This window comes from Perca fluviatilis, chromosome 12, assembly GCF_010015445.1.
Source record: "Perca fluviatilis chromosome 12, GENO_Pfluv_1.0, whole genome shotgun sequence".
NCBI classification, from domain to species: domain Eukaryota; kingdom Metazoa; phylum Chordata; class Actinopteri; order Perciformes; family Percidae; genus Perca; species Perca fluviatilis.
The window spans coordinates 2,880,637-2,897,892 of NC_053123.1; the positions used below are offsets into that span (position 1 = coordinate 2,880,637).

A 17,256-nucleotide genomic window follows, 5' to 3' on the forward strand; every position below is an offset into this window, starting at 1 on the left:
TGCTCCTCTTCTGTCTCCTCAGGAGCCTTTTCCCCTGAGCAAAAAAGCTCTGCAAAGACGTTTGTTTACTTATTTTTTAGCAAGTTTGTGGGCTTCATGGAGCGGTATATATCACCTGACGTGTGTCAACAGGAAGAGACACGCGAGAGACGGGAGAGAATCCGGTCATTTTTCTAAATTAAACATCTTTCGGACTCTGATAATCAATAAAAGGATATGTTAGCCCAATATGGGCCCTTTTGCGAATCGTCGCGGCTGTCTGAACGTAGCATAGGTTACACGGGCGTGCTGTCAGCGCTGGCGTGTCCGTTTTTATTTTGGCTCCTATGGTAACAGGTTAGAGCGTGCACACTGCCTGCGTGACACCCACGTCTCAGGCGCAGCTCGAGCCGCGCCGAAAACGCGTGCCTGCTAGAAATAGAACCGACCCTTATTTTTCACGCGACACGCAAGCGTGTTGGAAGCGTTTCCAGACAAAATAGAATAGGAAAAGATGTTTATATGTCATTTTGACACAAATACATTTAATGAATGACATTTTCATGTTTGAAAGTCTCTAGGTTTTGACATAAATGCAGATATAAATGTAATTTAAAAAAATTATAATAAATAATTATCGATTTTCAAATATTGCACCTGTCAATAAAGAACAAAATATTCTGGAGCCTAGTTTGCCGTCAATACTGCCGACGTTGTCTTTGCTGTAATCAGATCAGTATATATTTATGGTTATGTTTATGGGAAACATACTGTACATGTGTCCAGACAAGGCTAGCAGCAGCAGCGCTGCGTCAGACACTTTTCTGGTGTGCAAAGACATAGAAAACGCCACGCAGCCGCCACGCAACAGAAACGCCACGCTCACGCCACGCAACCAGTGTGCAGGAGGCCTAAAGCAATTGTGCTGCAGAGCTCTGTGAGTGGATCCCATCTGGAGTCATTATTTCAGCGTCTTGTCTACTTTTTCTGCGAGCTGCAAGCAAATCTTGCAAGAAAACAAACAAATAATAAATAATCTATTAGAAATGTCATAGAAGACATATTAAATGATGTGATTCTGATAAATGATCAAACATGCATCCCCTGCTTCCTGCCCCTCTCACTGCTGTTCTCCTAGAGTTTCAAGTCCTCCGATTTTTACACCATGAAATATCAAAACCTGCCCATCCACTATATATATATTATTTTTTTTTTTAGAAATAGCCTCTCACTGCTTTGTGCTGTTTGTGGTTATTTTTTGTTGTTGTGTTTTTGTAATGTACCACACATTTGTCAGCTGTGTTTAAACAGAGAGCAAGAGGCGGGCATGCAGCTGGCATCAAGGTTATAATAGTTTGGAATTTTCAATTTCATTGTGAAGTGTCCCATGTGAAGCAAGTGCGGGACAGCGCCATCTCCTGGAATGTCAATGTCCAGTCCGTTTAGCTTCTGTAAAAACCTAAAACTGAAATGATTTGCTCTCATTTTTATTTTATTTTTTATTAGTTTCCTTTTAACTTGGCAGTGTACACGCACACACACACACACACACACACACACACACACACACACACACACACACACACACTAGAGATTAGCTCTATGTGTAATTAGAAAAGAAAACAGCAGAGAAGCAAAAACGCTTGATGATTGATTGATTGATTGATTAGTTGATTCATTGCTTGATTGATTGATTGATTGGTATTTCCAATGAAGGAGAATAAAATCCCTTACATGCTGCACCGACAAGTGCATGTTAAATTGTAGCAGCATGTAAAATCTGCTGTCCTCCATTCTAGAAATAATCATGGGGCTTAAGATGTATTCTGTCAGCTTCAGCTTTACTTTATCATCTTTATCTATACTTAGCCTCAGCTGGGCTTTGAACTGAATACTACATTATATATATATATATATATATATATATATATATATATATATATATATATATATATAATGTTTATAATACATTTGTTACCACTACCGGTAATAACATCCTAACGTTAAGTTTGCATTCTAACGTTGGCAGGTTAGCATGCAGTGTAATAATAAGACATAGATAGCTGATTTGAAGCTGGTTACTAAGTAATTATTTGTGCATGTATAGGACTTGTGCATGTGTGTGTATTGCAGGCCTGTGTGTAATGTGTGTTCTAACAACAGAGTGAACACATTGTAATTTCCCAGGTTCGTGTGGATTTCAATGTGGTCATGGATTATAAATCCTGCCCTTATCATGTGGGATTGTGTGTTGTTCTCCCCCAGGTGGTGTTCAGTAGATTCTGCACCCCACGGGACATTAAGGAGCTGTTCTGCACGGCCCTGGGTGTGCCAAGGTAACACACGCACATACACACACACACACACACACACACACACACACACACACACACACACACACACACACACACACACAGTACTGTTCCTGTTTGACTTGACATTTAATGCCCTCTGATACCAGCGATGCATATGATTAATACAGTGCTGCTATATATTTTATAATGTTTTCACACAGTAGCCATTACCTGAGTCATAACGTTAGTGCGGATTACAGCCAGATACTCCTCTGCTGTTTGTTTTAGAGTTCAGGTAGGCATGACTCCTGTTTAGTGATGATTTATATCGGTGTGTAATCTGGATAATCCTTCATTTACAAGCAGGGAGATAAAGTGGTATAGTTGCAAATGTTCAACTTTATTTAATTTATATAGCACTTTAAAAAGGAAAGACGACAAAAAAGTATATGTATACAAGCATAAAACACACATAAATATACATATATACATAAATGTGGTGAAAATATATAACAGGATTTAAAAAGAAACAAGTTGAAACAAATTAAATTCCATGAAATCAGATAAAAGAAATGATACACCTGAAAATCCAGAGAATTAAAGTGCATCTTAAGGTGCATCTTTAAAGGCATCCACAGTTACAAACCTTAACCCTAATGGCCTTAAATATAGAACAATTGAATCAAAAGTTAAAAATCTCTGTGTGTACAGTTATAACCAGCTACAATACCATTAGTTATAATGTTTGGTCCACCTAAGGAAGAAAAGACTTTCTTTTTTCTGTGAATTATGCAAGTATATTTCCTGTTTTATTGCTCATTACATAAAGAAAATGTTTGGCCATAAAAGTCCAAATTTGGTGCCCATATTCCAGCATACACACTGATCTTAATTATTACATATTTTAATGAGTTTGCCTCCCCGATTGTAGGCATGAAGGGAAATTAGAAGAATTAGGCTTATTGTGTGTTTTAGCCCACACAGTCTGTAAATAGCTATTCATATTTAATGCTATAGTGCACAACTATTTTATAATAATGAACATCCATTACATTTAAGCCATTGCCAAATGAGTTGACACAAAGGTAACTAAGCTCCACACAACTCTCTCTGTATTTCTCAGTATGGCTATGTTTACAAAATGGTGTAGTAATCGATTTGTTGTTGAGATGTACATGATTCCTAAAAAAAAAAAGCATCCCGAAAAACGTGTGATGTTTTGAATATGCAGAAAGTTTTTAACAATACAGGAGGAGTAATTCATAATTATAATAATAATGAAATAATAATAATTTCCTTTACATAAATAACGACATTTGCACCATAAATTGTTGCATCAAAATTCACCAGAATGCAGGAAATGAAGTGTTTGATGCTCAACGCCCAGCAGCACAGCTGCTCTCCGCACAGAGCCGACGCAGAGGATTTTCACCGCTGACCGCGTGTAGTATCTAGCATCCAGCATCAAAAGTCAACTGCAAGTAGAGCTGTTCTGAGTATTGATTTCATGAATTCATTTGAATTCACGGTTTACGGCGATGGTTAAAAATGAAAATCCATTTAGACTTGAACTGGAGTCTTTTGGTTCTCCTAAATTTCTTTACCACCCTTCTACTCATTAGCAGTGGCAGCATTATGTCCATCCTTTTTAGATTTTATGAGACAAACTGTATTTATAGTTAAGACTTTACTTAAGAGAAACGTAGAAAAAAAGATTGCTTACAATTAGAGCCCGACCAATAAAGGATTTTTAAGGCTGATATCTATACAAATATTTTGTGATTTAAAAATCCGATATATCGGCAGATATATATATATATATTTTTTTTATCCAGAAATGCGTAACAAAACATAAACAGATTAGTTATTTGTAGTTATTTATGAGTCCTCACTAAAATAATATGATAATACAGTTTAAAAATAATTTTTTATTGTCACAACATCAAACTACATTAAAGTTCTGATAAATAAAACGTATCAAAATACAAACTTAAGATATGGAACTTAAAGGGTTAAACCCTAGTGTTGCCAACCGGGGCGTTGTAGAGCGCCCTCTGGTGGACAGACTATGCAACGCCAACACTCAGAACATGGTCGAAGGGGGTTTCGTCTGTTTTTATTTTATTTTTTAAATATTAATTTATCACCCATTATAAATGCCGATACCGATATTTTGGAAAATGCCTAATATCGGCCTATAATATCGGCCCGCCGATGTATCGGTTGGGCTCTACTTCTAATCATGCAGCCTTACATGTGACTTGCAGTAAAATGTCCGTGTGTTTTGTCTTCATGCAGAAACACTAATCTGTCCCTGCTGGATTCATCTGGAGCCATGGTGTCCATTGACCCCACCATGCCACACAACACAGAGAGGTATTGGAAAACCTGCATCCCGCTGATGTCTTTATTGATAAATTGATTTTCGACAGAACATTTGTTGCTGGCTGTTTGATTGAAAGACTTTCGCTGATTGACTGTAAATCCCAGTGTCCCCTGCACCTTCCTTCTTGGCTGTTAGCATATTGCTACAATGAGCTGTCATGAAATGTGATTTGTAGGTTTGCATTAGCTTAGTTAACTGAGTTTACCCGAAGCCCTTTAATTCACAAGACATCAGAATAACAATAGAAGTGGTCCATTTTTCTGAATCATGGTGGCTGCAGGGGTTTACTCTGATTAAACTGTTGCTTCTTCAGAAAGCTTGTCAGTAAAGCACTAATGCTGCCAACACTTGATTGGCCCATCCCTTCCAGAAGTTATCCTGTGGTATAGAGTGGAGGATGGTTCGGACAGATATTTAGAAATGATGTTGGGGTTCTGGTCGGGCTCGGTCACATCAGCACGATAAGGGATAGAACATTTTAAATTTAAAACAGCTTATTATGTAGGTAGCCAATGGGCCTGTTTCACTTGATGCAAAGGTTCGTTTTTGTGATTAAAATAAATTTAAAATAATACCCTAACATTCTCTTCCTGTGTGCGGAAATTTGTTCATGTAGCTGCGACAACGAAACACGTGCATATTAGGCTACACGTACATGTGGCATTAGTATGAGAAAAAAATGAGATTTTAACTGCCTCGGGCTCGGTATATATCAATGCCTGTCGGGCTCGGGTCGGGTTCGGTTACTGAGAGAGCTCAACAGTGTGGTTCCAGAAGTTAAAGAAATCCCATTCTTTTTATCCATAAGGATTTTGATTATCAGTCATAATGTCTAAACCATCCAAGGTAGACTGACCACGAGCTAGGAGATTGTGTAACGGTGGCTTATGCTCCTGCATACAGAAGTCTATATGACATCAAATGTTAAGGGCAGATTCATCTCAAAGCTGGTTGGCTTGGTCCAAGGCTTAGAAGTCTTTATATAAGCATTTAATGAATTCTCAATAGAGTCAAATCACTTCCGGACCCAGAGCCGTTCAAAAAGTGGGCGCTCACTGTTGAGCTCTATTGTGCTTTTAGGAATGCTTCCTTCTTATTACTTACTTTAGAGGATGTGAACAGGACAGGACAGTTCATTCCAACATTTCATTGCTGCTCATGCAAAATGCAAATTCAGCGATCAACAAACTGTATTCTCAAAAAGATTAAGTTTCCCACAGAGAGAATTCCTGGCAATGTGCTCATATCTGATTTCCTGCTAGTGTTTTATGGATGAGTGTATTTAAATATTGTAGGGTGTCACCTGTGTCTGATACCACTGTCAGCAGTGTCACAAGCAAGATAGAGCAGAGAACCGGGAATAGAAACTTTGATTCTCCTGCATGTTTCTAACAGGAGATACAGAATGTGCCAGTCCCGGGGAAGATGACGTGCATGTCTACAAATACCATTTAACACTAAACATTTACCATGTGCTTTACTTTGAGAAGTGCAGCTTGTCACAGTTAGCCGATGTATTTGCAGAGCAGCAGAGGCACTAATGTAGACCCACACTGGACAGTAAGATAAACACATGTTTTAGTAGTAGGATTTTAAATTGAATAAACAATATGTGATAGCCTATATTAAATAAGTAATAGTTTTGCAATAAGTAACCCAAGATATAATGACTCTGTTAAGACAGAAAGTATTATTTTGAAATAAGAGCAGCTTATTTCTATAAAGAGAGGCCTGGTTCTCCTTCTAAAACAAATTAATGTACACTACACCCTCATAAAGGGCGCTACCCTCATCATCTTGCAACTAAGTGGTGTCATGAAAGAGCTTTGTATACACCTTGAGTTATCAGAACATTAATTGTGTCACTTAAAATGTGATATAAATTTCAAAAGTATAGTTCTGCTTGTCATGCCAATTAATTCTGATATCAGATTGAAAGGAAATTCGTAAGATTTAGACTAAAAAATATTGATTTAAAAACAATTTTATTGATTTAAAAATGATTTTATTGATTTAAAAACAATTGTATTGCTTACGCTAAAGAAAATAGCCTGTTTCGTCTCTACAGTTGGAACACTGCGTCCATAGCAACGCAAACTCTGTAGCATATTTAGTGTTATAATTCACATTAAACTGAACATTTCCATTGATGGTGAAGTGAAAAAACATGACTTCCTTGGGAATATTTATGTTAACGTTTCTGTACTCCATTCTTGCCCAGACGCGGCAGTTGACACATCTGGAAACAAAGGTTATGCTGTTATAACTCTAGTTCTATAAGCACAGGTGGAGCCCTCTACTGGACTCTATGGCTAATACTTTTTAGGAATACTCTCCAATCCCGAGCATGCGTTTGCCCACTGAACTTTGCATAAATGTAGTCGGCCAATCAGGATGGGCCTACCTAGAACCGTACAGCAGCACAGCATAAAAGGCGGCGTCCCTGCAGTCTCACATCCTACACCCTCTTTAGCGACGGCATAGGAGTCTCCATGGGTACAGTGGGTGGAGCCTGATGTATAAAACGCCCTGTGCCGACATAACACCGATGCAACTACACTGATCCTGGCCGACTAAAGGCTAGTCGCCGTAGCCCGCCTACTTCTGCCGCCAACACTGCCGCACTGCGTGTGAGGTGTGCACAGATCACAGTGGGAGAGTCTCTTCCAGCCTGACGGAGGCTGCAGAGATGCACTCGCAAAGCCATCGTGTGAGGCGCTTTTTGCACAGGGCCCTACTGACCACACCATCCCCCAAGCACACAAACAGCTGTTCAGTGTGTCTGATAGGGGCGTTCCGCATAACATGCCAACACATAAGCTGGGCAGAGCAGATGCAATTTTACCTCCCTGACCCCCATCATGGGGTGGAGGACTAAAGCATCCAACTGGATAACTCTCGACCTGAACGGAGGCTGCGCTGCGCTCACCGTTGAGCAACAGGGGCGCAGGTGACAGCTAAAAGGCTGTGACATCCTATCTAGGCACGCTCTGCTGCTAGACCCTCCATAAAAAGAAGACTGGTCCATTGGGGGGGGACACATGGAAAGGGCCGAGTTGGTGATGAGGTCCGTGACACATCATCGCCGGCTCTTTTTTCTTCTGAGAGGGAAACTACCTCCTGCTGGGAGGACAGATTCACCTCCTTGATGCCCACAAATGGAGGAGGAACACTGCAACGCTGTAGAGCAGTGGTTCTCAAACTTTTTTCAATAATGTAGCCCTTTTGAATTGTTTCTTTAAGCCAAGTACCCCCTGACCAGCGCTAATCATTTTTGGTTGAAAAAACACTATATAAAAAGGAACAGTACAGCGCTGTCAGCGATAGATTTACTAAACAACAGCCTTGGACCTGGAAAACATTTAAATGCTGATGAGAAAAAAAAGACAAAATCTTGGAAAAAGACGGTAGGAAGGAAGGAAGGAAGGAAGGAAGGAAGGAAGGAAGGAAGGAAGGAAGGCAAGAATGGGTTCCAAAGAAGGCAACACCAATGTCACATTTTTGTTGGGGAAAAAACATTCTACATGAAGAGGAACAATGTTCTGGACAACAGCCTTGTAACTATTAAACATTTTGTTAACTCACGTACCCCCCCTGCAGTCCTCCAAAGTACCCCTAGGGGTACACGTACCCCCATTTGAGAAACACTGCTGTAGAGAATAGCCCAGTCTCAGTGTCCTGTCCATCCATACTGTTAACACACAGTTGCGCCGCCACTCACCATAAAACGAGCTGGCAGCCGGAGGGCGTCAGCTAGAAAGCAGTGACATCCTATTTCGGCCCTCTCCGCCGCCTGACCCTCCACGAAAGGAGGAATGGCCCGTGGGAGGCCGCGATGGTAAGAGCGGACCTGGTGGTGAGGCCCGTGAACGCGTCATCGCCAGCTCGCTTGTGAGTTGTGGTGACGCGATATCAGCTGCTACATGTTCTTTTTTTCATTCTCAGCCACAGAGTCCTCAGGCTGAAAGACGTATACCAGCTGGAGAGAGAAACCCTCCGAGATACCTGAAAGACTGATATTGGATACTAGTTTAGCTGAATAGAATTCATAAAAAGTTGAGTTACAGTAATAATCAGCTGAACAGGAAAAACATTAGGAGGAAGTCTCTTCTGTTGAAAATGTTATATTGATTGTTTGCTTAAGTTGAAAGAAGGTAATAGTAAAATTACTTTTGAGATTTTATAGATAAGATTTGATAATTAAAAAAAAGGAATTGAGAGGAAATGTGAGAATGTAAAGTAAAACAAAAGATAGTTATTTGACTGTACAGTACACAGAAAGGGGGAACTAGTGTTATTAGAGTTGTGTTGTTAGTGCCCTTTATTTATGTGTTGTGTTACGTCACTGCCGCCTAGTGGACAGATATGGATAGTATTCTGTAATAGGGTTAAAGGATTAACATAACAATAGTAACATAATATAACATAACATACCATACAGTGACTTAATATAACATACGATAACATGACATAAGTAAGGGATAATGTAGAGCGAGCCCTTCATTATGCGAACCAGAACCCAGACAAGGTGATGCAGGTTTAATTCACAATAATGACCGGCTCACTCTACATTATTACCCGACTACTCAGTCCTTCCGGAAAAACGCAGAGTTTTTTTTTGATTGTTGCGGGCAAAAATCCTTGATTATGCGGCACGTTTTCTGAAAAAATGCGATAGAATATGCGGGATATTTATGCAATTTTATGCGATGAAATTGCGGGAACTTGCAAAAATTGCGAGAACTTGCAAAAATTGCAGGAACTTGCAAAAACTGCGGTTTGATGAAAAAGAGAAGAAAAAGTGATTCCCCCCAACACCCTGCTTTTTTTAAACTTAATTTCCAAAAATTGTTTACAGACATTCAGTCATTGCAATAAGTAAACAAATAAGATACAAAAATATATACAAATAATATAATATTAAAGTAAAAATGAAAGTAATAGTCTAAACAGAGGGAAATAAAAGATACAAAAGAGACAGACTTTCAAAAATCGTTAATAATATAGACAGCAGGAGCACTCAAACAAAGACATGTGAGTAGACCTCAGATATTAAGATAGCTTTCTTATTGGATACCAACTTAAGAGACTCAAATATTAGCTATCTGCCCCACTACAAAGTCCACGTCAAATTCAACCTCCAACACCTGCTTTTCGATGATGTTCACGTCGCGAAATTACGTCACTTCATAACGTTCCCATGGCAACAGGGGAAAATGGCTGCTCTTGTGTGAAGTAAACGCAACATTTTTTCAAATTTCTGCTAAGATATATGTGACTTTTTTGCAACGAAAATGCGGGGGATTATGAAATCATGCAAGCACCGCATATTTTTCGCGGAAATCGGCAATTTATGCGGCGAAAGTGCGGCATATTTCAAAAAATGCGGCCCCCGCATGAAAATGCGGACTTTGGCTGATTATGCATTGAATTATGCGATCGCATAATCGCGTTTTTCTGGAGGGACTGACTACTCATACAGAGGTTAAGAGGTAAGGGAGCTAACCATGGAGCTAACTAACTATAAATTGGGTATCGTTTTTACGAGTCCGATGCCGAACCGGTACTTTTAAAACGATTCCGATTCCTAAACCGATTCTTGAAAAACTGAAAAATGACATCAAAGAAAGGCTCTTTTATAGAGTTTTTTTTAAATGGAAAATGATTTAAATTTAACAATATATTAACGTTTTAAAGTACTTAAATATATAATAAGTATAGTATATTTTACAACCGTTTTGGTGAGCCCAGAGGGAAAATATGACATTTTAAAAGTAGCCTACATTTACAGTAGGTAGCTAACGGTAGAAAGGGTGATATTTTTACGTCCATTTCGGAGCGACAGAGGAAAAATATTTCAGTCGACACATTAAGTGGAACCGAAATGAGCAACTGGAATTTGCGTCCTAATCCGGTCCGATTCTTACCGGTTCCATAGTGGAACCGGGTTTCGGTACCCAACCCTATAACTAACACTGTTGCCATTAGCGCTGTTAGCGATCCCCGTTTCCTCGACTCTCTCCCCCTTTGTGATCCGCTGATCAGCGGTGTGAGCTTCATATGAGCACAAATATTGATTCAAAAATAGGCGGCCAGAGTCTATGATCAGACTCCTACCATGGCAACAGTCGGTTATACTTAGCAACTGTTTGTTGTACAGAAATAACAAACCGTGAAACACTGTGATTGACCAATCAGGATCAAGTATTCAAGCCATGTAATAAAATACAGTAACATAATATAACATACACTGACATGACTTAACATACAGTAACATCACATAAAGTAACATAATATGACATAAAATAACTAACAGTAACATAATATAACATAACTTGTTTTCATTGTAAGCCTTTAGCTGCTCAGCTAATCTGTTAGACTAAGAACAGTTGTTGCACCAAGTGGCTGACGCATGTTATGCTGATCAATTTCTCACGTTCAAAAACAACTTGCATGCCAGAATAAGATCCCAGAACTGGACAGGTTAAGGACAGACGTCTGTACGTCAAACATACCATAGCATTCATTTTCAAATATGAAGTGTTGCTAGTGAGGGCTACATTAATTTCTTTTAAAGAGCAATGTTTAGCACCTAGAGATCATGAATCATCTCTAGAAGCTACTTCAATAAACAGCACATGACATGATCATGTTTACCACAGGAGAGGACAACAACAGCACGTTTAGTCATTCATTGTAAAACAGGTGTGTTTTTGTCCATTGAAATCTTAAGTTTTAATGCAGTAACTGCACCTTTGATTCATGTATTGTATCCAAAGATGACACTGTCTTGTTTTTGGAATGGAATTTTCCAAAGCTGCTGTTTGGTTTGTCACAATGACCTGCAGAAACAGAGGCTACAGCAGTCCAGTGTTATCCCAATTTTTGACCAGAGCACAAAGGTGGACTGTCTAGCAATTCCTCCCAGTGTTACTCAAAACATGCAATCTGATGACCTGTCAATGGAATGTAACAGGATGGCCCTTTAACCTAAATGATGACAATTGCCCTGGTCCCGTTAGACAAAACACTTGATACGCTCCAGTCTCAAGGTTAAAGACACACGCACTTACACACATACACACAGGGACACACTGATAAGGGACGACACTTTAATAGGTCTCTGTGTGTGTGTGTGTGTGTGTGTGTGTGTGTGTGTGTGTGTGTGTGTGTGTGTGTGTGTGTACAGCTGTGTGCATGTTTGCTATCTTATCTCAGGGTAAAATCTGGAAAAAAATTGTATTTGACAAACACGTGGAGCGTGAACCTCCTTGTAAAGTTGATTTCAGCTTCACGCCCCCTCTGCTCTCAGACTAACCTGTGCGTGTCCTGTTGTGTTGCAGGTCACTGTACCGAGTGGTGCCTACGACTGGAGGTCAGCTTGCTGGTGAGTTTCAGGGACTACACGCCATGGATGTATTATAAGACCTGGATAGGGCATTCATGGCAGAGCCCCGTTCATTCCTAGAGTTGGTCAGTGGAGCATCCGCCAAAAAAGCTTCCGGGCTTACTTCCGTGAAATGTGGCCCACTGATTATGCGCAGTAGTGTTTCTCCCGCTGGCCACCCCCTTGTGAGTTCCCGCTTGGCCCATAGACTTTACATTGTGGTGATGCCACGGGTTTTTAAATCACTTTTCCTGGCTCGAGGGAAGTTTTTAAAATATTAAAATTCCATTGATTAAAAATTCAGAAATAGAAATATTCATAAATGACCTTGTTTACCTTGTTTTTTTTCGAGGTTGTCCTGGCAGCAGCTTTACAGGCGTCTCTTTTACAATAGTGGCCTATGGGGGAAATCTTTTATAGGTCGCAGAGGGATTTTTCCGCTGTAATACTGCGAGTGGCCACTGGAAGAAATTGGCGGAAAGGCTGAGTGCTGTTCCTGGGGGCTGCTACACAAACACACACACACACACACACACACACACACAGACTAATAGTCCTTCCTGCAGATCCAAGATGATTGTGATTGGTTTAAGAAATTGCAAACAATCCCGAGTGTTTATTTCTCCTATCCCAGAAAATATATGTAGTGAAGCGAGACCTTACTCCACGGTGCTGTGAAGATAGATCTGGCAATGCGAGACTTAGTCAGCGTCAACCTACTAGGCTCAAACCCACCTCAGATAATGTTAGAACATCCTAATTTTGAACCAGTACTCATTAAACGTGTTATTTTTGGGACAATTTCAAACAAGCTTGTTAACTGAAATAATTTAGCATGTTATATTTGTTGTTTGAGAGTGGCGATCCAGTCTGCTTAGTCACTCTAGCTGAACCGACTTAATTAATCACAGAGAGGAATTTTTGAACAGCCAGCATTGACCTGTGATCCTCGCGTGAAACGTGGAATGTGAGTGACACAATGTACAAACTTCTTGCTGTCAATATATATATATTTTTTTACAAGTTCTCATAGCTGTTAGTTTATTGGCCCGTGGTGTTGAACTTTGCCCACAACAGTACAGTTTTAAGCCAATGGCAGGGCTTTGTTTGTGTGCACAGTCTGTTATCACAAAGAGCGGGGATGTGAGATCCAATCACAAGTGTTCTGTCGAGACGCATTCTAATGGTAGGTGTGAACTGACGTACTTAGAGCTGTCCACTTGTGATCGAAGAACCCCCGACGCATGGGAATGCTAGGTGTGAACAGGGCCAGTGTGTAGGAAGATGAATCAGAAGTGGCTTGTTAACACATCAAGCTGTCAGCCGGTTCTGTTGGTCACTGATGGTGAGACCAGAGGGAAGGGGCATCTTTTCTCTTCTCACTCTTCTGGCTCTGCCATCTGTTGCTTTGGCAATCTGAAGCTCTCTGATTGACTTACATAATCTCTGTAGGAATTTGTGTGTGTGTGTGTGTGTGTGTGTTTAACAGGACTGTTGATGCACAATTCTTCTAGCTGTTGTTGTATTTATAATTAAATATTCTGCCTCAGTGGATTCAAGCTGTTAACCCTAGACTCTGTGTGTGCGTGCATGCGTGTGTGTGTGCGTGTGCGTGTGCTGGTGGGTGGGTGTGTGTATATGTAACACAGCTCTATGCTTGCTCTCTCCTCAGATAAAGAGGAACTCTTTCAGAATGTACTGACGCAAGTAGCAGAGCAGTTTTCAAGGTAAGCAGCTGGCTGAACATGTTCACACGGTAGCAGATTGTCTCTGTTAACTCGTTATACTGCAGCAACTATTGTGAAGATATTACATCTGCATATTTTCTCAGTTTTGTATATATATATATATATATATATATATATACAAATGCATATATTCATTACTGTAAATGTCTAGCTTCTAATACTCTTTTTTGGATGTATTGGTCTTTTAATCAGATTGCTAATTAATTATTATGAGTGAAAACCTTGCATCTCCAAAACCTAAGACAGACCTAAAACAACCATGTTTTGTAGCTTGATGATAATGTACCTTTTTCATTTATGCAACTCTTTTTTGGTGGTGCTGCTGTCCTTTCATTCTGATCTGCCTCTGGCTTTGTTGTTTCACTTCTCACTAATCTACTCCACTGACTCCAGTCTTCATTTCACTGCTCCTTCTCTGCTTCAGCTCTCCTGTCATGTTTGTTTTTCTCCAATCATGCATCGTGTACGGGGACTTTTACTGGGTGTATCTCAGAGTGAGACTGTGCATACTGTAGGGGCAGATGTGCACAGGACAGGACACAGGAGTCCACTGGTGCAAAGGGAACGATGCAGCGGGACATTAGACTGCTGTTGCTAATCGTGTGTCAAATACAGTGCAGCCACAGATTGTTATTATATAATATTCCCTAATTTCTATAAACTGTGCAAAACAACAGATGTGTCCTCTTATCAAAAGTAACACTGAGATTGTATTTTATCCTAAATAACAAAAAATTAAATACAGAATTAATAATAAAAGATTTTTAAGCAAATCCCACATTAATACATAGAAAAAAATCTCTTCAAATATATAAACTAAGAAGACGTATTGACATCTGAAGTCAAACAAGTGAAATCAAAGGTAGATTACGCCCTAGGCCGTTTAACAATTACATTTTTAATTCTTAAAAAAAAAAAAAATACATACATACTTCATACATTTATATAGATTTTTAACCGATTCACTATGCATCGTTACATCCCTATTAATGACTAATCAACTGATTCTTTCTTTTTCAATTTCGTATTGTATGTGAACAACAATAAAAACAACAACAGAATGAATTGAGTTTGAGATATAGATTGGAGATCCTGGAACCTACAAATACTTTAACTTCTATTTCATAAATGACCTAAAACGGTTAGTTGTTGACTTTCAGCTGATAGACTATAATGAATTCATCTGCTAACCACTGCAGTTCTGTTGTATATTACAGTATGTTTGGTTTGTAGGTTTTGCAGATATGTTGAATATACAGGTTAACATGCAAACGCTACCGTGCAGGGATGGATGGAAGTATTCTATAAAGCAGTTAATACTTTATTAAATGCAGTTGTAATTATCCACCTGCAGCAGAAAAGTGTAAATATACACAACGGTTTATTGTTGTCACAGAGACAAAGTCTCTGTTACAGACCCCTACTCTTTCTCAACTCATTTCTTCTTCTCTGTCTCTCCCATTTGCGCATGTGTGTCTGCAGGGCGTTCAAGATCAACGAGCTGAAGACCGAGGTCACCAACCGTCTTGCCATGTTGGAGAAGAGAGTAGAGTGTAAGTCTGTTCCCACCACCCCGCTGTCATATTCACACACCTCTGTCATCCACTGCTATGCTAACAAACAAGGGACACATTCTTGGCCTTGACCAACTGCCATGCTTCGCATGTTTGCAAGCCATGATCTCTCTCTCTCATGGGGGGGCCAAATTCTCTGGGTGGGCAAAGCAGAGAAAGGGTAGGTAACCTTGCTCCTTATGACCTCATAAGGAGAAGATTCCAGATCGACCCATCTGAGCTTTCATTTTCTCAAAGGCAGAGCAGGATACCCAGGGCTCGGTTTACACCTATCACCATTTCTAGCCACTGGGGGGGACCATAGGCAGGCTGGGGGAACGCATATTAATGTTAAAAAACCTCATAAAGTGAAATTGTCATGCCATGGGACCTTTAAATATCATTTTTTAAAGGGGCTTTTAAAGATTAATGGATGGGTTTGAATTATCACTTTCCGGTCCTGAGGAAGAAAATAAAATGTTAAACTTTTTCATTTTCAGTCAAGTCTTTCAAAAGTTCTCTGATATAATTGTTATGTCCAAGGTAGAACCTGTAAAATATTCCATTCCAGTATGCAAGCAGGCTGATCGTCCGTAGAGCTTCGTGAACAGGCTGCCCGGGCTTAGATCGTCTGCGAGACGTGCTGCCGCCCCAATAAGGGTCAAATATGTAGGCCTACAAACCATTGCTATGATACAAGACAGCTTTGCCCGATCAGTACCGGCAGCACAGAGCCTGCTGCACTCCCCGCCGAGAGAGTGGTGGACGCCAGGAGATGGCTAAACAGATTGTCCATCTCTGGGGCTGTCAACACTGTGTCATGGCAAAGAAGTGGAGGGCCAGCCCACTGCGATAATGTTCATGTTAGTTAGCTAGCTTGCTAATTCCACCCAGCATGCCTTTAGGCAGTAAATGCCTTATTCTGACCAGTTGTACGTTGGCAGAGCGCCACCTACTGTACCGGAGGTAGAGTTACTCCTGTCATTCTTCCCATTCTTCCCCACTCATTTATACGGGGAGAACTGGCATAACCCGGTTATTCACTTAACCGGGGTAAGACCATACATTAATGCTGTGCATGTAAACGCACTGAATGAAATAGTCTCAAACAAATGCGTGCACGAACCATAACATTACTTAACATTATACATAAGCGCTGTACACTCGTGTTTAGACTAATTTGATTAATGTACATTCGTATAGAGATAACTGCATGCCTTCAGTGCATGCTTTCTTGTGTTCCTCCACAGTTTATGAGGCTGTGATTAGATAAGTTGAAGCCACATACATGATGTGGTCTGCTAACCTACCTCCAAAGGCTGTTGATCTTGTGTTGATCTTGTGCTGTTATTGATATCCACTGAACATTGACCACATTTGAACCTGTTTAAAGCAGAAAGGAATGTGCCGTCTTATACTTTAACTTATAACATTGACCCTGGGGTCAGGCACCGATGTCCTTTCATCTTCAGCTGAACATAATCAGTTTCTAGGATTTTTGTGTTTCATTAACTAGGAGGAGGAAGTGTGTCCGCTGGCATCTTGGCACTGGGTTTAGATGTCTCAATTGTATCAACATAAAAGACAGCTATAAAATACAATCAATAAAGCTTTGGTGATAGCCAGGCTTGCAGCGCTGTCCTACCTTCATGTTTTTTATAATATAGGTCTCAGTACAGGCAAGCTGCTATAGCAATTACTCACAGGAACATTTGTTTTGCAATCATTACATCCTTCCTAGAAAGGCTGTGATTAAAGATGAAGGTCAAGTTGAAATGCTAGTTGTGCATCGAGTCAGTGTTTTTCACAAACAACAAAAATCAGCTGCCAGACATCGGACTTGCTCCATGTTTGCACCAATGCTGAACTGGAAAACTGCTTTGATGCTTTTGCTCTGCTGTTTTGTACC

General features: G+C 40.1%; 1 protein-coding gene across 5 annotated transcripts in view; it reads left to right on the forward strand.

Moving 5' to 3' along the window:
• pde9a (phosphodiesterase 9A) overlaps positions 1-17,256 on the forward strand; it is a 50,171-nt gene that overhangs the window by 12,058 nt on the left and 20,857 nt on the right. For 4 of the 5 annotated variants that reach the window (XR_005641062.1, XM_039818765.1, XM_039818764.1 and 1 more), the window contains exons 2-6: positions 2,245-2,315; positions 4,572-4,649; positions 12,003-12,046; positions 13,719-13,773; positions 15,277-15,347. Coding sequence is in view for 4 of the 5 variants with exons in the window: in XM_039818765.1 (XP_039674699.1) it covers positions 2,245-2,315; positions 4,572-4,649; positions 12,003-12,046; positions 13,719-13,773; positions 15,277-15,347 (319 nt within the window). In the remaining variant the exon portion in view is untranslated. Of the gene's footprint in view, positions 1-2,244; positions 2,316-4,571; positions 4,650-12,002; positions 12,047-13,242; positions 13,392-13,718; positions 13,774-15,276; positions 15,348-17,256 lie in introns of those variants that run through there. The other variant, XM_039818766.1, reaches the window with a different exon arrangement.